We start from the raw sequence: 26,577 nt of genomic DNA on the forward strand, positions 1-26,577 counted from the left end.
ACCTCAATATTTAATGCTAGAACCAACGGTTTCGAACAACCATAAAATCCTGTGGATATAAGGCCAGTTCATGTGACGTAAAAATATAGTCAATAGTACTACCCCCACTAGAACCTGTAGACGTAGGGAGTAAGCTTTACTCATTCGAATTTTTTTTGCCAGGTCGCTTGCTGGGAGCAGAGAAAGGCTTGAAATAAGGATATTCAAAATATCCCCATACACAGTATGAGCAAAGTGCGTTAGATTTTATTCCTCCTTATTCGTTAAGCCACACACCCACTTATCATTTAAACAACATCATTTTGAGTTCAAATCTCCTGCCACATTACCATTGTTTTACGTATTGTCCTGCAAAGAAAGGATGTCACAAACTCTTCAAAAAGGAGCAATAACCTTTGGGTTGAAAACTTTGAAACTGTTATAATAAAAGTTAACCACCATGAGGCTAAACTCTCTCAGACCAGACATTAGGCTAAATAAAAAATATGTGGAAGACCATACTTTAGATACTCTTGAGGCTGGAATCAGAACAGATGCGAGTATAGCCAACCCCCCTTTTGCTCTGCCTGCTAAGGAGCGAGGTGCAGGCTCCCAAAAAGCATGATACCTCTTTACATACCCAACTTCTTGTGTCCAGGTTTCTTGAAGACAAATAAAATCCCAGTATTTTTATGGAATTATTCTAGTAAGGAGTGTTTCACTTAGCCCGCAGACAAGTAATATTTCAAGAAGCAATATTACATCCCATGTCAGCTGGCGAATCTAACAAACCATCTTGTATTGATCCTGGAAGCTGGCTGAGAGAAGGCCCATCAGGTTGTGTGATAAGTCAATCTATTTACTCTGAAGGGGCAATAGGATCAAATCTATTAAAAATTGGCACTGCAAAAGGGGTAAAATGCGGTGGATGGGTGAGACGATTTTGAGGTGCACTACAAGGCCTATAGAAATAGTCTAAAGGCAAGATTTCAATTCTACTTTGCAAGCAACTATGATGGTGTAAGACTGTTATGATCTGTCCTACCGAGGCCTCATTTGTGAAGTTTACCACCACACAATCAAAAGCATCCCTTTTCGGCGTGGTCTCAACCCAATCCACTCTCCACACACATCGTAAGACACACTTTTCTTACTTAGGCTTCTATTTAACCAATGTACCGCCTTGTTTTTCAGTTGGCCATAATCTTTACTAAAGCCATCTTGTAATGGTTGGTCACCTTTCAAAATCATAACATTCGGGAGTGGCTTGTGGGGGTAACTGGAGAGTGTTTAATTTCTTATGGGCTTGATGCACAGGCTGGAGCAGGGCTTTTGTTATTATTTTAAAGTCAATGGCATGTTTGATCATACCCCGCTTCAGGTAAAGGATTTAATGAATTTACAGACCCATGATTTCTAGCTACTAATACATCTCCAGTATTTTTTTGTCTGCAAAACTTGGGCCTCTAAAAAGGTTTGAGATTTGGCCTGAGTCATCTCCCATTACTGGTACATGTTGTTTACTTGTACAAGGAGTAGTGTATAGCTGTTTTAAGGTGTCTTGCAACTTTAACAGGAGCTCTTCAATCTTGGTAAACCGTGACACTACAAGCACTCAGGCCTAATTTACGATGGCCATAATGTTCATGTGGGAAACCTCGCAAGCCACCTCCAGCCCAAAAAGCTCCCCATCTGCTTCCCAGTTCATGTTATTTTGTACAGTGTTCTAGCGCTTCATTCTAAGCAAATCAACTGAGAAATACTCTATAACAAAGAAACCGAGAAATACACTATAAGCATTTTTAAATTATACTTGAAATAAAATAAAGCATACCACATTCTGGTTCCACTTCCCTTCTTCTGCAGATGGTCTCTTAAGTAAACAGGCAAAGTAGCATAGACTTCCTTTTCGATTTGGAGTCGAGCTTTACTGAGATAGACACACTTCTCTAGTTCTATCGGCAACCTGTCAATTTGGTTACCAGTCAGTTCCAGATACTCCAGCTCTGTCAAATTGCCCACTTGTGGAGATAAGCTAGTCAGCTTATTTTGAGAAAGTACGAGCTTTTCAAGTTTAGTGCATGTGAACAATTCCTCTGGTAATTCTGCTATGTCATTGTTAGATGCAAACAAGTACTTCAAATCCTGTAGTTGTCCTATCTCATAAGGGATCGCATGGATGCTATTAAAGGAAATGTTTAGATAGCTGAGCTTCCTTAGATTACAAATGGCTGGATGTAGTATGGTTATCAAATTGTTGTTCAAATAAAGACTTTCAAGGTTGGTTATCTGTCCAATATGAGAAGGGATGCTGGTAATTCGGTTCTTGGAGAATTTCAGAGAAGATAATTTTTTTAAGTACTGGAAAGTCACCAGTTCTTCAAGGGACTTCAGACTATTGTCTTCCAAATTGATATCTTCTAAGTTGGTTAGACTGAAAATGAAATTTGGAATTTTGTCTAACTTGCACTGTATAAGCCCTAGGTGCTGGAGTCTTTTTAGCTCCTTTAGACTGACAAGAGAAAGTAGCTTATTACCCTCATTATGAATGATCAAAGTGGTAACAGTGGCTGCCAATTCCAAAATGGGTAAGGGGATTGTTCCCATTAAGAGCTTTAAATATAAGAACTGCAGTTGCTTCAGTTCCCTAAAAGAACGCAAGTTGATGTTAATCATGTCCCCTTGAAGCCGTCCATGCAGGTACAGCCAGTGAAGCTTACTCATGTGGTATAGCCAGGTTGGGAATTCCTGGGATGTAGAGAAACGCACCTTCAAAACTTCCAGATTTTTCTTCAGAAAAGCGAATGCTTGAGTGGACAACTTTATACTACAGTTGTACAACCATAACACTTTTAGATCTTTCAATTTAGAAATACTTGCGGGGATGGTCATGTCTATTGACTCTAGCTTTAACACTTCAATTTCATCCAACTCATACACTTGACTTGGGATGCCAGGCATCATGAAAAGATGGAGTTCTGTTTTTCCCTGTGCATCGATAGCCAAGGTCTGCTTCAGTCTGTCAGTCGTCCAATAATTGTTTAAATTCATCTGTAGTAGCCTGGTCTCACTCACATCAGACAAAAACACCGCGAATTCACGGGAATACAATCTATCATACTGGTCGATGAGATGAAGTAGGAAGGCAAAGTCATTAATTACATCAGGAATATCATCAATGCCATATTCTTTGCGGATCCTTTCAAAGGAGTATTCTTTCAGATTCCTGTGAAAAATCCAATAAAAGTTGACAAAACAAAGGCAGGTGTAAATGCAAAGCAAGATCAAGTACATTGTACAGATCATGTTATTCATACGCCACATCCCATAGATGCAGTAATAGTTTGTAAACCCTGTCATATTGAGTTCGTCAACACAATGGGAAACATAGTTCATGCCCGGGACGTAGAGTGCTATGTAAACTATGAAGATAACAGATTCTAAGACTCTGATAAAAGCCTGTTTCTTGTACATTTGGTACAGAATGTCTTTTTGTTCCGTATGAACTCGAAATTTCTTTACGTTTTCAAACAAAGCCCTGGCTTGTTCGCCTTCTTTTTTGTCAAGGATTTTCTCAGGTTTGGTCTGAACCCTCGTGGGAAGCTGAGGATGAGACTTCCTTGGTGCCATACTTGATTTTTCCAAGGGGCTAATCTCGTCTATACTGTCAAATGTTTCACTTTTAATTCTAGGTCTACTGACGAAAGTGTCCGCTACATCAACAGAAAGCCTAGCTCCTTTAGCGACCTTTGACATGGAAAACATTAATGATGGATCTGAAGTGCCCTCGTCATATATTGTTGCCGAGAGGGCTTTGGCAGTCCAAGGGGAATTCAGGCACTTTCCCAGCACTGCAAGGAAATGTTCAATTTTTGAACTTGTTCCTGGGAACTTGAACCAGAAATTGCTGCTGATGAGGATAATTAGTGAATTCATCAGGATGAGATAAGGAAAGAATTTAGTAAAGGGTGGGATGTAATTGTCATAGCACCACTGGTTGATAAGAGAAAAATACTGTAGGTCCAAATTAGTTTGAAATCCGAAGTCCTGCATAGTACTTTTTATGTTTTCCAGTTCAGACATGTTCCACACTTTGTCCGGTAAAGATAGCCCAGGAGGTGTGGCCACACAAAACAGCTTTTCATAAGAGACCTACAAAAAAATGTTTAGCTTCAGTAAATGATTTCCATACTTAATAAATCCACATTAATGCCTATAAACAGTTTCTTAATCCTTATGCAAAGCAGCAAAGTTATCTGTAATTCTGTCTCACTAAGAAGAAATGTATTCTTACCTGGAAATGTTTGATAGCTCAGGTTACCTTGTCTTACATCCGTTCAAGGCGTTGTCATACCAAATTAATTACTAGTTATAAAGAGGCTTTAATTATATAAAACATGTTTCTTTTTCATCAAAGTGGCAATGCATGCCCCATAAGAGATTTTGATGTAGAAGATTCACCCTTGGAATCCAGACCTTTAGCAAAGGTGTGTGGTATGTGCCAGGCTGTGAGGAAGAATGCAGTAAAGAAGGACAACCTCAGGCCTTTAAATTTAAGAAAGTGAGAAAAGAAGGTCTTTGGGGGATTGATGATGAAGAGGAGTAGTAGTGTGGTACCTTGGAGCAGCGTGGATGGAAAGCAAATAACTGAGGCGGGGTGATGAGAGACATCAGAGCAAAGCATGGTGGAGAGGAAAAGAGAGCTGGTGGGACACAACATTAGGGAGTAGAGGAGGTGAGATGCACCAGAGTGGACTAGAGCAGAGAGAGAGAGGTGACATCAGAGTGGAGCAGAAAGGATGCAAGAGGCTGAAGATCTAGGCATAATTGAGGAAAGACAGGAGACAACACAAAGAGACTGAAAAGCTAAGGCAAGACCAGCAACTAACAACAACTACCCTGACCCCACATACACAAGGAGAAGGTTATGAGTCCTGTGGCTGGAGGCAATTTAACAGAAGTCTAAAGTTACAAGCCAGTCAGAGCTTGATCACCTTCATTCTATTGTCTGCACAGATCATCATCATCATAATATTTCCTCCAGCGTTTTCAGTTAAGTAAAGAAAGAGGGTGAGATGAAAATATGATCAGAAAATATTCGGAAGCACTACTGCCAAATCATCCCTCAATCCCAATATAAATACCCACTACAAAGGGGCGTGTAAAGTTATGTTCAGAGGCATACGTGGTAACTTTGCAAAGCAATAGAATCTATTTTGAACAGCCTCCTTGGTAGTACCCTTGCAGGATATTATTCTTGTCCCATTCAGTCAATGAGAATATTGCTATATACAAACTATTACATATAGAGCAAGACCCGGTCTGTCACTTTAAGACAGCTAGGAATAACCACAAACCCAGCTTCCATCACAATCAAATGTAATCCCTTCGTGTTTTTTCTGGTACAGTGATGAAGATGTCTGAACACTTTCTCCTCCTTTTCCATTTTTAGTTTTGTGTTTAAAACTAATCTGTGGAACATTTATTAATTTCTTTACTTCACATTTCTAGCTCCTGACTTTATTAAAAATATATATTTTTTGCTAGAGATAAGCTTTAGTTTACTGCGTTTCCTCATGCCATATTTAACCTCTGTGTTTTCTAATCCCCAGAATGTATTTGCTCATCAGAATTACTCCCACAGTGTGGGACAGAAGCGAGGTTGCTGATTAAGCAGACAAACTCACTAGAAGCTCCCTTGAGCAACCTGATATTTCAAGGCGCCAAATACTTGATTTAAAATCCTAAACACAAATATCAAGGTAATATTTGCTAAATGAAGCAGGGAATCATGCCAAGCCAAACTCAAAGTGGCTTAGAGCACACACGAGCATACACCGCTGCATGGCATGCCCAGGACTGAAAAGGGCTGTGCAGTCAGTGGCAGAAGAGAGTAGAAGCTGCCCATTGTGGTGTAGATTGGCACCTGAAGGAGGCAAGACTGTCCCACAGGAGGAAGGGAGAGCCCAAACATACCATAGGCTTTAGGTGCATGGGTGTGTTATAGGTGAGCCTGGTCGAATCTCAGTATTAATTGGGCGAGGGGAACGACAGGTTGTGTTCCCTGCGTATTGGCATCTGGGGAATTTGTCCCTGACATCACTATAGTTATTAAATGGGCAAGCACCCAAGGTGGAGGTAGTTATTAGCAGTAATAAAGTTTAGTGCATACCTGAACTTGTATGTCACTTTAGTGTCAAATTGGGCCCTCACCTGTCCTCCAGCACCACACTGCTACTAAAACATGGTGACGCGTTTGTGACTGTGAGGCTCGACCGTCCATGCCACCAAAGAGAGCAGAGTGCTGCCTGGGCTGTGGTGTGGGCAACGGGTTCTGGAAGTATACCCATGCTGGGTGGGAGATGCACATCAGACCAGGAGGCAGGGCCCCTATCATACGGTACCCCACTGTTGACACTAGGGGTTGCCAGATGGACCTCCAGAGGTCCCAATGCATGTGGAGACATGGCCAGTGCTTGAGGCGGGCAGAATAACAACTGGCAGCACGGTAGGCCCCTGTGCACAGCATTGATCTACCCTCAGCATGGCTATGGGTGGAAGAGAGACACTTCTCGAGATGAATAAAATAGAACAATGCAAAACAAATATAAATAAGTAATACCCAAATAACTGAGAGACACCAGGCCCACCCACTAGGCCTTCTGACATGGTCACAAAAGAGCAGGTCTTCTTGGCGCTGGGTGAACCATATTGTCAGTACATAGAAACTGCCTACTACCTCCAGAAACTAATAAAGGCACCAGAATTGAACTGGGTCTAGAATTGCTCCATGAAATAATTTACAGGAGGAAGGAAAAGCCTGAGACCTGAAAAAACTTCCAACTGTCCAGGCCAAGTAGCAAAGCAAAGAGCAAAGGGAAGTTAAGGCCAAAAAATTGGAAAAAGCACAAATCCATGAATCCAGTGAGTGAGAAATCACACAAGCACAATCGTGACACAACTGGATCCAAATTTCCCTTATATAGCGCAAAACAGGATATGACGTAATTGAAAGTGGTTTGGCAATCATTTATTTGGAAACCTAAAATAATGATTACAACATAAAAAATAACAGCAGTATAATACTAGCTCTTCACAGTTTTTAGGTTACTCATAACAATCAAATATACAATTATTTGAAGACTGTGTTTACAGAAGCTGTAGAATCCAGTAACTTTCATGTGTTACAGGGAAGCCAGAATGGACGTCATTAAGGGGTCGCCAGGCGTCACATATGGGGCCCCTGGCATGCCCATTGCTATCCTTGGCACTGCTTTTGCGACTCCTGGCCTCAGAGATGGCAAAATCAGTGCCTGGAACACAAGGGCAGCTCATCCTAATGGATGCTGGTTGGAGCTCCACTTGCCTGGTTTCTGTCATTTTTTAAATTATACAAATTGTGAATAATATTATTCACTATTAGTGTAATAAAACATGAAGTACATTAGCTGGAATATGACCCTATCTGGAAGCTAAGGTAAGTAAAAATGCTGGTAAATGTATATTGTATGCATCTTTGCAGAGGAGAGTGTGTTTATATGTGTGCGAGTGTGTGAATGTGTTAGTATGTGTAAGCATGTGCGTGTGAGCCAAAGTAAAGTTCAAAGGGCGTGCATTTGTCACTTTTGCTGGCATTTTAGTGAATTGACATCCATGGACACCAGCATTCAGGAAAGGTCACATCTCATAATGCCTAGTGCAGCTTGAGGCACATGAAAGGCAACAAAAAAGGCCCCAAGATGCCGGAGCCAACTCTAAGTCCATGCCTCAGTTCAGCGCACAGAAGTTAAGGGTAAAATACTTGCACAACCCGAGTAACACCAAGGCAAACATACCAGCATCCGAACCTTCTAGGAGGCCCACCCTCAACTCAAGTGCCGAAGTGGAAGCTGTGGACGGAGAGCCTGAGCATGTTCTTCACCACAACAGCAGTGCCCTATCGACTATATGTTTATGCAAGCCTGGAATTTCCCCCAGGTTAGGGGATTTAGGTTAGAACAAAAAGAGGTGAGTGATCATAAGCTTCTTCACTTAATAATATCTGGGGGAAGGAAATTGCAGAGAGAAACAGTGATTAACCAGGAGGTCGAGTACCCCAAACGGGTGACGACACGACTAACCGAAGAATATATGGAAAAACTGAAGGCTATGCAAATGAAAATGGAACCTGAAAATTTTGAGAAGAAAAATCTAGAATGGTTCATAGGAAAGCTAGAAGAAGTGGTTCAGTGTCTAAGAATAGAACTAAAAAGGGATCAAATCAATAGGGTAAAACTGTCAAACCGAGGTAAAGGGTTTTCTGTGGAGTGCCAAACCAAAAAAAAGGAGATACCGGCAGCACAAAGAAGGCAAAAAAAGATCTTCACACAAGAGGGACAGGAACATATAAACAAGCTGAAAAAAGAATTCAAAGCAATGGTAAATAACGCAAAAAGGGTATATAAAGAGAAATGCTGGTTAGACCTGTTAGAAGCAATAGAGGAAAAAAACTTAAGGCAATTTTGGAAATTGGTAAAGGCAGCAGCTGGAACAACAGATGGAGAATTAAATTGCGTGGTGAGTGAGGCCGCATGGGATGAGTACATAAGGGAACTGTACGGGGTAAGAGCTCCAAGAGAGTATGTAGAGACCAAAATATGGCAAAAAATATCTGAAGACTTAATATCCAAATTTAATGAAGAACAAGTAGAGCTTACAATAAGAGAACTTAAGCTAACCCGTGCGGCAGGACCAGATAATCTCCCTGCAATAATACTGAAGTCGGAGGTAAAATGGTGGGCAAGATTTTTGGCCAAGATGTTCCATGTAATATTAAAAGAAGGGAAAATGCCACCTACTTGGAAGGGTGCCATAATTAGGCCAATTCACAAGAAAGGGAGCAAGGAGGCTCCGCAAAACTACCGGCTGATTAACCTCCTAGACATAGGTGAGAAAGTATTCTCAAAAATTGTACAGAACCAATTGAACGCATGAGTAGAAGAGTTCCAAATAGTACCCACTGAACAGGGAGGATTTAGAGCGGGCCACTCTACAATAGATCATGGATTTGCTTTATGGGCTATGGCAAAGAAGTCGACGGAACAAAACGGCAAGCTATGCTGCTGTTTCGTCGACTTCCGAGCAGCCTTCGATACAGTAGACCAGGCCTGCCTATGGGATACTCTAACGATAATAAATATCCCCAAAGACCTCCTGACCATAATAAAGGAACTACACAGGGAAAACTGGGGGCAAGTCATTAAGGATACTGTGGGATCTTTGACCCCAAAAATACCCATCGCCAATGGACTAAGACAGGGCTGTGTGTTGGCCCCCCAGCTCTTCTCTATATTTCTGTCAGACCTCCCGGCACACCTAGAGGTTGAGGGTAGTGCAAGCCCCAAAATGGATGGAAATAAGGTATCCTGCTTACTTTACGCAGACAATCAGGTAATAGTAGACCAGACCGTGAGAGGCCTCCAAAGAAAGCTCAACGCCTTTAATACATACTGTGCTAGCAAATTTCTAACAATCAATCTAGACAAAACAAAAACCTCATGCTTTGGGAAAAAGATAAGCAGGTTTAGTTGGTACATTGGTGATCTCAAATTGGAGACAGTCAATGAGTATCGATACCTAGGCATATGGTTCGATAAGTCTTTAAATTGGAACACCCATCTGGAAACACAAAAAGCTAAAGCACACTCTTCCATATGTGGTTTAAAAAGGTTTAAAAAGGTTTAATAGGGATTATAGAGAGATGTCACATCGACCAATGCTTAGAGCTTTTGAGGCAATGATCCCCCCCCAAGTCCTGTACGGAGCAGAGATCCTTTATTTGAGCGGTAAGGGATCCTGGGTCGCGGTAGAGGGGAAATGCATAAAAAGTCTCCTATCTCTTCCAGGAGCGAGGTCTCCATCTAAAAGCTAGTTCTTGAGGGAACGGCGGGAATAGGGAAGAAACAAGCACAAAAAGGCAAAACAGGATATAAAAACGAGCGAGCAGAAAAGGTAAAACAGAGGGTAGAAAAACAAAAAGGCAAAACAGCGGGCAGAAATATGAGCTGAAAAGGCAAAACAGAGCAGCAGCGGGAAAAACAGAGGGCACAAACAAAAAGAACAGGCCAAACAGAGGGCAGAAAAATGAGCAGAAAAAGGGCAAAACGGTGGGCAGAAAAACAAGCAGAAAAGGTAAAACAGAGCAAGAAACAAGCAGAGGAGGCACAGAGGACAACAGCTAGACAGGCAGCAGGGGCAGCAGACGGGCAAGCTGGATAGGAGAACTTTGGCAGGGGGAGCTGGCACATTAATCTGCTCAATTGGGTCACGCTGCAGCCTCCATTAAGTTGATCCTGGGAGGAGGATGGGGCGCTGGGTAGCAGGAGGAGCGGAAAGGTGGGAAGAAACAAACTGAAAAAAAGGCAAAACTGAGTGCAGACAAACAAGCAAAAAAGGCAAAACAGAGCAGAAAAAGGGCAAACAAAGGGCAGAAATATGAGCAGGAAAGGGCAAAAAAGAGGGCAGAAAAAGTCAAACGAGCAGAAAAGAGCAAGCAGAAAAGGCAAAACAGAGGGTAGAAAAATGAGCAAAAAAGACAAAACAGAGCAGAAGATGGCAAAACAGAAGGAAGTAAACGAGCAGAAAAGGTCAAACAGAGGCCAAAAAAACAAGCAGAAAAGGCAAAACAAAGGGCAAAAAAACGAGCAGAAAACGCAAAACAGAGCAAGAAATGAGCAGAGGAGGCACAAACAGAGGGCAGCAGCTGAGGGCAGCAGACTACAGGCAAGCTGGACGGGAGCACTGTCACAGGGGGAGCTGGCACAAGGACCTGCTCAATGGGGTCACGCTGCAGCCTCCATTAAGTAGGTCCTAGAAGAAGGTCAGGCCGCTGGGTGGCGAGAGGAGGGAAACGGCAGGAAAAGGGAAGAAACTAGCAGAAAAAGGCAAAACAGACAGAAGAAAAACAAGTAGAAAAGGCAAACAGAGCAGAAGAGGGCAAAATAAGGCAAAAATACTAGCAGAAAAGGTAAAACAGAGGACTGAACAACTACCACAAAAAGGCAAAACAGAGGACAGGAAAACAAGCAGAAAAGGCAAAACAGAAAAATAAATTAGCAGAGGAAGCACAAACAGAGGGCAGCAGATATACAGGCAGGAGAGGGCAGCAGACTGCGGGCAAGCTCGACAGGAGGACTGTTGCAGGAGGATCTGGAGTGAGGACTATGCACCTCTCAGAGTAGAATGAGTTGCTGTCATTATCCTTGGATATCTCGAAAACTAAACAGCATGGCCAATCCTAGCTTGTCACTGTGTAGGTTTGCCCACTTCCAGTATTTAATTCTAGTGAAGTGGAAGAATCATATGCCAAAAGGAAGAGGGGGTCTGGGGGAGAGGGAGTTCCAGATGGTTGGGTGGTAAACGGCCGGGACCTTATTTAACCCCTTCGCTGCTAGGCCTTCCCCACCCCCTGTGCTAAGCCTTTTTTGGCTGTTTGGCGTAGTACGCGCTTAGACCCTTGTAACTTTTTGATCACATAAGGCATCCATGCCAAATTTGTGTCCTTTTCTTCCAACATCACAGGTATTCTAAAGGTTCCCGGGGTTTATGGATTCCCCTGGAAGGTACCCAGCAATTAGCCAAAATGCAGCTACATTTTTTTTTGTTGAAAAATGGGAATAAAGTGCTGCAAATGAAAGCGTCTGTTTTTTTTCCTGCAAATGGTATCAACAAAGGGTGTGTGGGGCTGAAATCACCATTTCCCAGCTTTCAGGGACTGACAGACGTTTGTCAGAAAACGAACATTTTTTACACAGTTTTGGGATTTTACCGGATCATAGCCTATTTTTGCTATTTTTTGTGAATTCAACCTTCTTCCAGTAGAAATGGGTATAAACGCAATAATGGATCCTGGAAATCTATACATTTTAGAAAAGTAGACAAAATTCTAAATTCAGCAAAGGGTCATTTGTGTAGATTCTTCAAGGTTTCTTTATAAAAACTAACAGTTGAAAAATTGAAAATGAGTTGAAGAAAACAGCCATTTGTGCCAACATTTTCACCCCTAACGTCTTCTAATTATGAAAGCTGTTTGAAAGTAATATACTGTTACATCCGCTGGACCTTTCTGGTTGTGGGGATATTTAGGATGTGTAGGTTCACCAAGAACCAGATGAACCCAGAGGCAATAACTGAGCAGCGTCTTGGAATGGTTTTTAGGTCTCGCCTAGGCAACGCGCATGAGCTGCTCTAGGAGATGACCTTTTGGAATCTGTCAGCTCTTTTCAAGCACTCTTGCTTGTGGCGGCATCCACCTTGCGGGAGCAAGCAGTGGCGCGCAGGGGCCATCTGTTTCCAATTAGCATGGCCGCATGTGCATCTGCTCGCTCCCGCAAGGTGGATGCCACCACAAACACGAGTGCTTGGAAAGAGCTAACCGGGCCATCTGTTTTTTTGCTGCCGCGCTTGTCTTCTGTTGCTATCTCGAGCTGGTCTTTTGTTTTGATTCGCTCACGCCTGCTGGCGGTGCGTGCTGCAGGCCTGTTACTGCAGTTCCGGGCTGGACACGACAAAGCTTGCTCTCCTCCTAGCGCTTGTGCCACCATCCCTCGGGGGAATTTTCGCTCATCCAGGACATGTGCCAGAGTATTAAAGTTTTGCCGCCCCCTCCACAGATGCTGTTTTAAACATCAGAAAGGGTTTTCAGACCCTATACCATGCCCTCAAGTGACAAGTTCTGCCATGCACCCTTTCCTCTATCCTCCCCAAGACTCTCAACTCCTCCTGTTTTTCTCCTCCACCAGCTGAGATTTTTTTTAAGTATTATTCCCCTCACCTGTGGTCCAAGTCTACCCTCAGTCATGTTGCATCTCGATTCGAGGCTCTATCTCACTCCCTTTCCTGGTGCTAGAAACCCTTCTAAAGGATGCCCCATCCGAAGCTCTTATTTATAGTCCGCCCTCAGACAGATCCCACTCTAGTGAGGCTGTTTCCTCGCCGTGTTGACCTGCCCCCATCATCTCTCACATCTTCGCTGTCCTGCCCACTACACTTCTGCACTATCTCCGTCAGACCCCCTTCTCCCCCTCCTGCAAAGCCACACACAATTTAAATGTCACTCTTATTTGTCTCCTTTTTCTACCACATGCAAATCCATAGATATTTATGCAACCGTCATACTTCCCCTCATCCCCTGATGCATTTATACCAAGGATGCAGTTACGTCTCTTCCTCACACCTTCCTCGTCATTTCTCTGCCTGTTTATACCCTTGAGGGATTTACATTTCAATCCCTCTCTCTCCGCATAATGTGTGAGTAGAACTGTCTAGATGTCGCTCATAACTCCATCTCCATTGTAATTATATAATAAAAGTGCGTACATTTATCAGACAGGCCCCCTTCACCCCCCTACTGCATTTAAATCCCTTAGATCAAGGCCACTAGAACTATGGATTGTGTGGCCGTGGCAATGGTCACATTATTATAGATTTTCCACTTTTAAAATTGCTGTTTGCTCACAAGGTTACTGCTTCGCACCATTACATTCGTTCTTAATCTCTCACACTAATTTCTCCCTATACAACAGGTTTTTTCTCTTTTTTTTAGAGAGTGCAATTCTCTACTTCCCTTTCACACATTTTTAAAATTAGTCTATTTTCCTCCTCCTCCTACATTTTTCAAATGTGTTCATGTGGGCCCTCATATATCCCCTATTCCACCTCTTAGCCATTTTGTTATCATCCCTCCTAACGTTGTTGCCTTACTTGTTTTTTCTGCTTTCCTATTAAACTAATTTTCCCAAACCAGGATTGCCAGTGGTATACAATCCCTTGGAACCTTCTTTTGGAAAAAGAAAAGAAAAAACAGAAAGAGCCCTCTATTAGTTAGAGCTCCACTTCCATAAAGCAAATATAGAGAAATTGCTGCCCAGGCTTGCCGCAGTCCAAGTTAGGTTCACCCTCATCACCAATATATGTTTGTGTATATATATATATATATATATATATCCAATGAAGAATCCCAATGTCGAATCCACGACAACAAAGCAGGTACAAACCACTCAATGCAGATTTTCAAAATAAGTGCTTTATTCCTTTTTCACTCCAGCAGCATGACACGTTTCGACCGGGGCGACCCGGTCTTGATCACATGATGCCTATAGAGATCAACCAGTTTAAGTGCAGAACGTCCACACAAGCTCCACCCCCACAGGCATAAAAAGTAAAGACATACTCATGTACAGCAAAGTAATTTGTCATACTGTCGCCGAATAATACATAAGGAGAGGGTTCCTTCAAAACATTTTACATTTGAGTGGATATATATCACAACAACTTAAAATTTCATGAAATATCGGATAATCACACTCCTGCATAGAAATTGTATGATAACCGTGGTTTCAACTGCTCTTGGCATGAAGAAAACGTCTAGATCCCCCCATCAGTTCCCTTTTCAAACAAGCATTGGACCTTATAAGTGTTTAGTCATGCAGCAGTTGATGTTGTTGCATGAAGGATATTGTGCTGGATAACTAAACACTTATAACTTCCCAAAGGTGAGACCTATTGGCTATGCCAATGCTCGTTTATTATATACCAGGTATATAGCAATTATTTGAGAAAAAATATACAGTGAAAAATTGGAATGAAAGACACCTATGTATTTCTAAAATTGGAACATAATATAGAGTTTAGAAACAGTAGCTATTTGCACATTTCCAAGATTATGAGTACCCATACTAGCATGAGCAGTATATGACATTTTTCAAAGTGACTTTTTTTTTTACACATTGTCTTTCATTCTGAAGGCAGCAATGCATTGAAAGTCAAAAGGTATTAACAGTTTCTCTACATTTCTGTGTTACCTTAAGTCTCCTGATAAAATTGTTACCTCACTTGTGTGGGTAGGCCTAGTGCCCGCGACAGGAAACGTCTCAAACCGCAACGAGGACACACTTCATTTTTACAGTGAAAACTGACCCTTTTTTTGCCTCGCTGTAGATTTTGAACCCTAGCTCTGCCAGCACATAGGGAAAACTAGCAAACCTATGCATTTCTGAAAACTATACACCCAGGGGAATCCAGGATGGGGTGACTTGTCTGGCTCTCATCAGGTTCTGTTACCCAGAATCCCTTGAAACCCTCAAAGTTTGTTTAACAAAACACATTTTCCTCACATTTCTGAGGTGGAAAGTTCTGGAATCTGCGTGGATCCACAGAATTCCACACACCCTGCATTCCCCAAAGTCTTTCAAGAAAAATAGTACTCCACTTGTGTGGGTAGACCTAGAGCTCGCGACAGAAAACAGCCTAAAACGTAACATGGACACACCACATTTTCACAGTGAAAGCTGACCCTTTTTTTGCAAAATTCCGAGCTGTAGATTTTGAACCCTAGCTCTGCCGGCACCTAGGGAAACCTAGCAAACCTATACATTTTTTAAAACTAGACACCCAGGGAAATCCAGGATGGGGTGACATGTCTGGCTCTCACCAGGTTCTGTTACCCAGAATCCCACGCACACCTTAAACTTTATTTTTTTTTAAAACACATTTCCCTCACATTTCTGTGGTGGAAAATTCTGGAATCTGCGTGGATCCACAAATTTCCACCAACCCTGCATTCCCCAAAGTCTTCCAAGAAAAATGGTACCTCACTTGTGTGGGTAGGCCTAGTACCCGCGACAGGAAACGGCCCATAACGCAACGTGGACACACCACATTTTCACAGTGAAAACGGGCCCCTATGTTTGCTATGGGCCTAGCTGTACATTTTGAACCCTAGCTCTGCGGGCACCTAGGGAAACATAGCAAACCTATAGATTTTTGAAAACTAGGCACCCAGGAAAATACAGGATGAGGTTACTTGTCTGGCTCTCACCAGGTTCTGTTACCCAGAATCTCTTGAAAACTTTGTTAAAAAAAACATTTTCCTCATATTTCTGTGGTGGAAAGTTCTGGAATCTACATGGATCCCCAAAATTCCACCCACCCCGCATTCCCCAAAGTCTTCCAAGAATAATGGTACCTCACTTGTGTGGGTAGGCCTAGTGCCCACAACAGGAAAAGGCCCAAAACGCAATGTGGATATACCACATTTTTACAGTGAAAACGTATCCTTTTTTTGCAAAGAGCCTAGCTGTAGTATTTGAACCCTAGCTCTGCCGGCACCTAGGGGAACCTAGCAAACCTATACATTTTTGAAAACTAGACACCCAGGGGAATGTAGAATGGAGTGACTTGTCTGGCTCTAACCAGGTTCTGCTACCCAGAATCCTTTGCAAACCTCAAACTTTGTAAAAATAAACACATTTTCCTCACATATCTGTGGTGGAAAGTTCCGGAATCTGCACGAATCCACAAAATTCTACCCACCCCGCATTCCCCAAAGTCTTTCAAGAAAAATGATACCTCACTTGTGTGGGTAGGACTAGTGCTTGCAAAAGGAAACAGCCCAAAATGCAAGATGGACACACCACAGTGAAAACGGACCCTTTTTTCCAAAGTTTGAACCCTAGCTCTGCCGGCACCTAGTGAAACCTAGCCAACCTATACATTTTTTAAAGCTAGACAACCCAGGGGAATCCAGCAAGGTATGGCTTGCGTGGGCCCCCCAGCGTTTTCCTACCCAGAATCCCCTGCATACTTCAGATTTAGCTGGAAAAAATTACATTTTTCTCAGATTTCTGTGTGGGAAAGTACCGGAAACTGCATGGATCACCAAATATCCTAACCCCCCAGCGTTTCCCTAGGTCTTCCGATAAAAATGGTACCTCACTCACGTTGGTGGGTCAAGTACACGCGACAGGCAAGGGTCCAAAACGTGTTGAGGAGACATCAAAATGGCCTATCACAAACAACCTAGTTTTGCAAGGGGGCGTCACCTGTTTTTTGGCCCGGGCTCGGTGGGCATCTTGGGAAACCTACCAAACTCACACATTTCTGAAAACTAGCACCTGGGTGAGTCCAGCGAGGTATGGCTTGCGTGGACCCCCAACGTTTTCCTACCCAGAATCCCCTGCAAACCTCAAATTTAGCTGCAAATATCACATTTTTCTCACATTTCTGTTTGTGAAAGTTGTGGAATCAGCATGGATCCACAAATTTCCTACCACCCAGCATTCCCTAGGTCTCCCGATAAAAATGGTACCTCACTCGCATGGGTGGGTCAAGTACCCCGACAGGCAAAGGCCCAAAACGTATTCAGGAGACATCAAAATTATCTATCACAAAACAACCTGGTTTTGCAAGGTAGGTCACAAGGGTTTTTGGCCCCTGGCTTGGTGGCCATCTTGGGAAACTTACCAAACCCACATATTTCTGAAAACTAGACACCCAGGGGAGTCCAGTGAGGTATGGCTTGCGTGGACCCCCCTCAACATTTCCCTACCCAGAATCCCCTACAAACCTCAAATTTAGCTGCCATAAACAAATTGTTCACATATTTCTGTGTGGAATCACTGTGCCGGCACAAATTTCCTACCCCACAGCGTTCCCATCAGTCTCCCATCTAAAATGATACCTCACTTGTGTGGGTGTCTAATGCAGAATTGGCTAAACACATTTTTTTTTAATGTAGTGCTTATAATTCTCTGTGATATACCCTTAATCCCTATGTTTTTGGCTCTTCCCAGTCACAGGCCCTTGCCTCACCCACACAAGTGAGGTGTCATTTTGCTAGGGCTTGACGGCCATCTAGGGAAACCTACCAAACCCACCCATTTCTGAACAATAGAGACTCGGGGGAGTCCAGGGGGGTATGGATTGAGTGGATCCCCGAACAGTTCCCTACCCAGAATCCCCTGCAAACCTCAAATGTTGATGAAAAAATCAGATTTTTCTCAAATGTTTTCGTGGGAAAGTTGTAGGATCACCGGGCTGACACAAATTTCCTACCACCCATCGTTCCCCATGTCTCCCGATAAAAATGGTACCTCACTTGTGTGGGTGGGTCAAGTACCTGCGACAGGCAAAGGCCCAAAACGTATTATGGAGACTTCAAAATTACCTATCATAAAATGACCTGGTTTTGCAGGGGGGCATCTGGGTTTTAGCCCCTGGCTCACGCCCATTTAGGGAAACCTACCAAATTCACACATTTCTGAAAACTAGACACCCTGGGGTGTTTAGTGAGGTATGGCTTGCATGGATACCCCAACGTTTCGCTACCTCAAATTTAGCTGAAAAAATCACGTCATCCGTATCGGTAGCATTGGTTATGACGTTGTGGTGCCTACTTAGGTGCCACCCAGGTGAGCGGATGTCAGTACTTTTATATTTTCCATGCCAGAAGCACAGAGCCAAGAAGTAACTGACGTAATCATGTGCAAAACTAGGGCCCTGAATAGTGAAACAGCCCTAGCCCTACAATATCAGTCCGCAAAGCTGGGAGGAATGGGTCGGGCTGTAAGTAATCTGCAGCTAGAAAGAGTTTATACCAGATAATGCATTACCAAAGGGAAGCAACTTGCTCATCTGATAGAGACTTCTAGCTGCAGATTTATTACCTTTGAATCAGATACCTGACCCATACCATCCCGGCAGTGGGTTGTGGACTCACATCCTATACTAAAAAGTCTTCCAGGACTGAACGGGCGAAATGTCCATCCCTGCGTACTTGCCCATCAAGGCAGTAATGTTTTGCGAATTTGTGCAAAGATGCCCATGTTGCTGCATGACAGATGTCTTGTACTGGGACACCCCAAACCACGGCCATAATCCTTCAGGGGGCTGCTTCTTTGCCAAGGCATAACAAATCTTGATGCAAAGAATGACCTAGCGAGAGATGGTCCTTTTCTGCACTGCCCTTTCCTTCTTTGCTCCCACGTAGCCCACAAAGAGTTGGTCATCCACTCTTTTGTGTGGTCAAGGTACAACGACAGGGCTCTTTTTGGGCGCAGTCAGTGGAGACGCTCCTCTTCCTTAGAGGGATGCGGAGGAGCAAAGAAGGTGTGCAAAGTGATGGACTGACCCAGACGGAATGGGGTCTAAAACTTTGCCCTGGTGCTAAGCACCAGCTTGTCTGGAAAAGACATAAAGATAAGGAGGTGAACTGGATAATGCCTGCAACTTAATCACCCTCTGGGCCGATGTAATCATCAGTAAGAAGGCTGTTTTGATGGTCAACAGCCAGAGGGGACAATTGTGCAAAGGCTGAAAGGGAGCACAAATTAGGTAGGTGAGGACCAAATAAAGGTCCCACTGTGGCCTAGCAATGGGCGTGGGTGGAAACAAGTTTGCCAGCCCTTTTAGAAATCTATTTACAATAGGAGACTTGGAGGGAGGGGGCTGATCTGGAAGTTGCAAAAAAGCTGACAGAGCAGAAAGGTAACTCTTGAGAGTTCCCAAGGGAGAGGCATACTGGGCAAGGGTTAGAATGAATAGAAGAACAGTGAAAAGAGAAGCAGAAAGAGGGTCAATTGACATTTCTGTACAGTATAATAAAAATTTCTGCCAACGGCAGGCGTATACCGTTTAAGTGGAGGGCCGCTTGGCCACTAGAAAACCGTTACAGACTTCGGGAGTAAGGTCAAAGGCTATCAACTGTTGCTGCTCAATCTACACACATGGAGGCATAGAGTTGACCGGTTCAGGTGGAGAATCCTCCCCTGCTGCTGCACCGGAGGATCCTCGCAAAGGGGCCGCCTGATCGGAGGATCAACACTCTTTCTCAGAAGCTCTGGATACCAGACCCTCCTTGTCTAGTGGAGAGCCCGCATACGCCATCTGGCATGTCTTACCAACAGGATGCAGGAGGCCATGAGGCCCAACAACCTCAGAGTCAGTCTAATCGAAATCCAGGATAGAGGCTGAAATATCTGAATCATAGCCTGATTATCCTGGACTCACTGCTCTGGAGGATAACCCCAAAACTGCACTGTGTCCAGAACAGCTCAGATGAAACAGAGCATCTGAGAAGGAGTCAGGTGTGACCCCAGCACGTTTATAGAGAACCCCAGTGAATGCTGGAGGTTTGCCATAGTCTTAATGTGGGAGATGACTGCCTAGAACAAGAATGCCTTCAACAACCAGTCATCGAGGTAGGGGAAGACCGACACCACTAACCTGAGCAGATGAGCTGCAACCACCCCCATCACCTTGGTGAACACCTGAGGAGCACTGGTAAAGCCGAAGGGGAGCACAGTAAACTGAAAGTGCTAGTGGTCTACCTTGAACCGCAGGTATCGCCTGTGGTCCAGCTGGATGGGAATGTGAAAAAATGCCTCCTGCAGGTCCAATGCTACCATCTAGTCTTCCTGGTCTAGGGCAGACTAGACCTGAGCCAGAGTGAGCATTTTGAGTTTCTCCTTTTTGAGGAAGAGATTGACAGTCCAAAGATCTAAAATCTTGTTGTTCTATGGAATCAGAAAGTAGCAGGAATAATAGCCACTGCCTACTTCTGAAACTGGGACTGTTTCTATAGCTCCATTGGCCAAAAGAGCCGTAATATCCTCTTGGAGCAACTTTAAATGATCCTCCATCAGCCATTCCGGACTTGGCAGAATAGTAGGAGGAAAAGAAAGGAAAGGTAGAGAATAGCCCTCCTGGACGGTCTGCAAGACCCACTTGTCCGATGTTATGGATCTCCAGTGGGGGAGATGATGACAAATTCTCCAACCAACTGGTGTAGTGTGGTTCCGCAGAATCAGCTTGGAGGCTGCAGCTTCTGGGGGCAGTGTGGTAGACGACTTCTGGTCTCCATGCCGAGATCAGAATGCACCGCGTCCATGTCCTCGCACAGCTTGGGCGGTCTGTGCAGGACAGTAACTGGGGTAGGGCTGTCACTGCTGGAAACCCCTTCCGTTGCGACAAAAAGGGCAAAAGGAAGACTGGCCGGGTGGAGTTGAGAAAAGGCCCAAGTATCTGGCCGTAGTATGAGAGTCCTTGAACCTGACCAAGGCTGAGGTAGCCTTTTACCCAAAAAGGTACGTTCCATCGAAGGGCATGTCCATCAAATTAGCTTGGAAATCACCCGAGAAGCCAGTGGTACGAAGCCAGGCATGACGCCTCGGGCCACCATATTTGAAATCGATCTGCCTAGTGGCAGCACTTGCGCAACTGTCTCCCAAAGGAAATAGGACAAACGGCCCAATAAGCATGCAGGATTCTCTGCCCGCAATGCAAGTCTGGAGGAAGAAAACATCTTCTTCCCAAGTGAATCCAACCTCTTGGATTCCCTATCCGGAGGGGCGGAAGGGAATGCACTTTAGGACGTAGAGGGCTGCACCACCAAGCTATCTGGGTTGGGGTGATGGTGATGGCTGAGGAACTTTGGGTCGCCCGAGGCTGGGCAATGGCAGCTTGCAATCGTTCTATTCACAGCAGCCCCTGTGCTAGATTTGGACCAAGTTCCTAGAAGTACGTCCGTAAGTGCCTCATTAAAGAGCAACAGGGGTTTGGAAGTGGAAGCCCCAGGTTGAAGAACCTCAGTTAGGAGATTAGTCCTGACTTGAACAGAGGGCAGCTCCAGTCCGAGGACCTCAGCTGCCCTCTTTACCAACATGGCATAGGATGCTCTCTCCTCCGTAGCCACTGTAGGAGTTGAGAGTATGCCAGTATCTGGTGAAGTGTCCCCAGGATTCCCATGCAAGTCCAAATTCTCCTCAGAGACAATTCAGAATAGTGACGATTAGCATGTTGAATATAATTATTGGGCAGTGGGATTTGCCTTGTTGGTCCTACCAAATCCTCATCAGAGACATCCTGGTACTCAAGAAGGTCCCCAGCCCCCTCCCACTCCTCTCCTGAGTCTAGGTTCTGTTGATGTCGGAATCGGCGTAGATCGATGCCGTTCTGTGTCATCGGGGACAAGGATGGGGCTTGCACCACTGACAGGCATCAGCAATGTCACAGGCACCGACTTCGGGTTCGACACCGAGGAAGGTCGCGTTGGCATGACCTGTGTTGAACCAGATCTGGGTTTGGATCCTTGAGGCCCCACCGGCATCGTGCATGGAGCCAAAGACATCAAACCCAGTGGGGCTACTTCCGATCCCACGGGGCCGGAAGGATCACCAGCGGGGTCGTTCCGCTCAAATACGCTGCGCATGGCATTGTAAAATTCTTTTATTTGATTTGGAGGTTATGTTGCATTTAGTACAGTGTAATTATGTGGCGTGTACTTATATGGCACTGAGTGGAATTTGGAGTGTATGTTGCATTGAGTGCAGTGTAATTATGTGGCGTGTAATTATGTGGCACTGTGTGGTATTTGGAGTGTATGTTGCATTGAGTGCAGTGTAATCATGTGGCGTGTAATTATGTGGCACTGTGTGGTATTCGGAGTGTATGTTGCATTGGCTGCAGTGTAATTATGTGACTTGGAGTGTATGTTCCATTGAGTGCAGTGTAATTATGTGGCGTGTAATTATGTGGCACTAAGTGGTATTTGGAGTGTATGTTGCATTGAGTGCTGTGTAATTATGTTGCATGTAATTATGTGGCACTGAGTGGGATTTGGAGAGTATGTTGCATTGAGTGCTGTGTAATTATGTGGAGTGTAATTATGTGGCACTGAGTGGGATTTGGAGTGCATGTTGCATTGAGTGCTGTATAATTATGTGGCGTGTAATTATGGGGCACTGAGTGGTATTTGGATTGTATGTTGCATTGAGTGCTGTGTAATTACGTGGCGTGTAATTATGTGGCACTGAGTGGTATTTGGTGTATGTTGCATTGAGTGCAGTGTAATTATGTGGCATGTAATTATGTGGCACTGAGTGGGATTTGGAGTGTATGTTGCATTGAGTGTAGTGTAATTAGGTGGCGTGTAATTATGTGGCACTGAGTGGTATTTGGTGTATGTTGCATTGAGTGCTGTGTAATTATGTGGCATGTAATTATGTGACACTGAGTGGGATTTGGAGTGTATGTTGCATTGAGTGCAGTGTAATTATGTGGCCTGTACTTATATGACACTGAGTGGGATTTAGAGTATATTTTGCATTGAGTGCAGTGTAATTATGTGGCGTGTAATTATGTGGCACTGAGTGGTATTTGGAGTGTATGTTGCATTGAGTGCTGTGTAATAATGTGGCGTGTAATTATGTGGCACCGAGTGGGATTTGGAGTGTATATTGCATTGAGTGCTGTGTAATTATGTGGTGTGTAATTATGTGGCACTGAGTGGTATTTGGATTGTATGTGGCATTGAGTTCTGTGTAATTACGTGGCGTGTAATCATGTGGCACTGAGTGAGATTTAGAGTGTATGTTGCATTGAGTGCAGTGTAATTATGTGGTGTGTACTTATATGGCACTGAGTGGGATTTGGAGTGTATGTTGCATTGAGTGCAGTGTAATTATGTGGCGTGTAATTATGTGGCACTGAGTGGGATTTGGAGTGTATGTTGCATTGAGTGCTGTGTAATTATGTTGCGTGTAATTATGTGGCACCGAGTGGGATTTGGAGTGTATGTTGCATTGAGTGCTGTGTAATCAGCTGGCATGTAATTATGTGGCACTGAGTGGTATTTGGAGTGTATGTTGCATTGAGTGCTGTGTAATTATGTAGAGTGTAATTATGTGGCACAGATTGGGATTTGGAGTGTATGTTGCATTAAGTGCAGTGTAATTATGTGGCGTGTAATTATGTGGCTCTGTGTGGTATTTGGAGTGTATGTTGGATTAAGTGCAGCGTAATTATGTGGCACTGTGTGGTATTTGGAGTGTATGTTGCATTGAGTGCAGTGTAATTATGTGGCACTGAGTGGTATTTGGAGTGTATGTTCCATTGAGTGCAGTGTAATTATGTGGTGTGTAATTATGTGGCACTGAGTGGGATTTGGAGTGTATGTTGCATTGAGTGCAGTGTAATTATGTGGCGTGTACTTATGTGGCACTGAGTGGGATTTGGAGTGTATTTTGCATTGAGTGCAGTGTAATTATGTGGTGTGTAATTGTGTGGCATTGAGTGGTATTTGGAGTGTATGTTGCATTGAGTGCTGTGTAATTAGCTGGCGTGTAATTATGTGGCACCGAGTGGTATTTGCAGTGTATGTTGCATTGAGTGCTGTGTAATTATGTGGCGTGTAATTATGTGGCATTGAGTGGGATTTGTTGTGTATGTTGCATTGAATGCAGTGTAATTATGTGGCGTGTAATTATATGGCTCTGTGTGGTATTTGGAGTGTATGTTGGATTAAGTGCAGTGTAATTATGTGGCACTGTGTGGTATTTGGAGTGTATGTTGCATTGAGTGCAGTGTAATTATGTGGCCCGAGTGGTATTTGGAGTGTATGTTCCATTGAGTGCAGTGTAATTATGTGGTGTGTAATTATGTGGCACTGAGTGGGATTTGGAGTGTATGTTGCATTGAGTGCAGTGTAATTATGTGGCGTGTACTTATGTGGCATTGAGTGGGATTTAGAGTGTATTTTGCATTGAGTGCAGTGTAGTTATGTGGCGTGTACTTATGTGGCACTGAGTGGGATTTGGAGTGTATTTTGCATTGAGTGCAGTGTAATTATGTGGTGTGTAATTGTGTGGCACTGAGTGGTATTTGGAGTGTATGTTGCATTGAGTGCTGTGTAATTAGCTGGCGTGTAATTATGTGGCACCGAGTGGTATTTGCAGTGTATGGTGCATTGAGCGCTGTGTAATTATGTGGCGTGTAATTATGTGGCATTGAGTGGGATTTGGAGTGTATGTTGCATTGAGTGCAGTGTAATTATGTGGCATGTAATTATGTGGCTCTGTGTGGTATTTGGAGTGTATGTTGGATTAAGTGCAGTGTAATTATGTGGCACTGTGTGGTATTTGGAGTGTATGTTGCTTCGAGTGCAGTGTAATTATGTGGCACTGAGTGGTATTTGGAGTGTATGTTCCATTGAGTGCAGTGTAATTATGTGGTGTGTAATTATGTGGCACTGAGTGGGATTTGGAGTGTATGTTGCATTGAGTGCAGTGTAATTATGTGGTGTGTACTTATGTGGCACTGAGTGGGGTTTGGAGTGTATTTTGCATTGAGTGCAGTGTAATTATGTGGGGTGTAATTGTGTGGCACTGAGTGGTATTTGGAGTGTATGTTGCATTGAGTGCTGTGTAATTAGCTGGCGTGTAATTATGTGGCACTGAGTGGTATTTGTAGTGTATGTTGCATTGAGTGCTGTGTAATTATGTGGCGTGTTATTATGTGGCACTGAGTGGGAGTTGGATTGTATGTTGCATTGAGTGCAGTGTAAATATGTGGCGTGTACTTATGTGGCACTGAGTGGGATTTGGAGTGTATTTTGCATTGAGTGCAGTATAATTATGTGGTGTGTAATTGTGTGGCACTGAGTGGTATTTGGAGTGTATGTTGCATTGAGTGATGTGTAATTAGGTGGCGTGTAATTATGTGGCACTGAGTGGTATTTGGAGTGTATGTTGCATTGAGTGCTGTGTAATTATGTGGCGTGTAATTATGTGGCACTGAGTGGTATTTGGTGTATGTTTCATTGAGTGCTGTGTAAGTATGTGGAGTGTAATTATGTGGCACTGAGTGGGATTTGGAGTGTATGTTGCATTGAGTGCAGTGTAATTATGTGGCGTGTAATTATGTGGCACTGAGTGGTATTTGGAGTGTATGTAGCATTGAGTGCAGTGTAATTATGTGGCATGTAATTATGCTGCACTGGGTGGTATTTGGAGTGTATGTTGCATTGAGTGCAGTGTAATTATGTGGCGTGCAATTATGTGGCACTGAGTGGTATTTGGAGTGTGTGTTGCACTGAGTACAGTGTAGGTGAATGGAGCAGTTCTCAGGTTTAGCAAAGACTATAGACTATGCTTTGAACTGAGGTAGCACAGAAGAGAGTTTAGCTATAATTAAATTAGAAGTTGACAGGAAATCTCTTTAGTCTCCTCAGTTAGACTCCAGAATGATCATGACAGATATGATCACAGTAGCGAAATTGACATGTGGACTATATCTCCTTAGCCAAGGAATGCCAAAAGCCATAGCATAATTAGGAGAGGCTATTTTATCCAGAAGTACCGTTAATACAATCTTCAAAAGAGACCTGTCATCTGAAAGAAGCGTTTCTTACCAGATCTGAAGTTAATGGTGCACCATCAACAGTTCGAACTATTTTAGTCTTAGTCCTTCTGCGAATATTGTTTTTTCAAGTCCACTCATGATCAATAAAACGTCCATGCGCCCCACAATCAAACAGTAAAAAAAAAAAAAAGCAAATTAAAATCCTTTGACACAGCCGCACATTCTTCTGTAGAAGTGCGCAATACGCATGCACCCACCCAAAAAATTACGCAGACAGCATTTTTTCTTTTTAGTTGCCAATCGGAGTTGGATCGGTAACCTAACAGAAAAGAAAAGGCCCCAAAAATGTTTTTTTCCTGAAGTGGGCAGATGGGAGGGTCGGGGGTCCCGACGGTATCAGAAGCAGCACTAGATACTGTGACGCAACATCCCAGAGGGAGGGGGCAAACAACGAAGCACCAAAGGGGAGGATGGGGGTAAACATAGAAACAACAAGTGTTGGACATGAAAGCAACAGCGGGAGGGCTGGTGAGGGGACACCAAGGCAGCGTGGGGAACAGCATTAGCAAAAGGAACATAGGCAAGTGCAAAATAGAGGAGTAGGGAGAAGCTATCAGGCAACAACAGAGAGTAACATGGAGTTAT

General features: G+C 43.7%; 1 protein-coding gene across 1 annotated transcript in view; it reads right to left on the minus strand.

The window, feature by feature from the left end:
• Positions 1-1,743: 1,743 nt before the first annotated feature.
• LOC147748365 (volume-regulated anion channel subunit LRRC8C-like) overlaps positions 1,744-26,577 on the minus strand; it is a 290,742-nt gene continuing 265,908 nt past the window's right edge. The window contains exon 2 of the mRNA XM_086927977.1: positions 1,744-4,131. Within this exon, the coding sequence (XP_086784103.1) occupies positions 1,744-4,131 (2,388 nt within the window). The remainder of the gene's footprint in view (positions 4,132-26,577) is intronic.

This window comes from Lissotriton vulgaris, chromosome 1_1 (assembly GCF_964263255.1).
Source record: "Lissotriton vulgaris chromosome 1_1, aLisVul1.2, whole genome shotgun sequence".
NCBI classification, from domain to species: Eukaryota; Metazoa; Chordata; class Amphibia; order Caudata; family Salamandridae; genus Lissotriton; species Lissotriton vulgaris.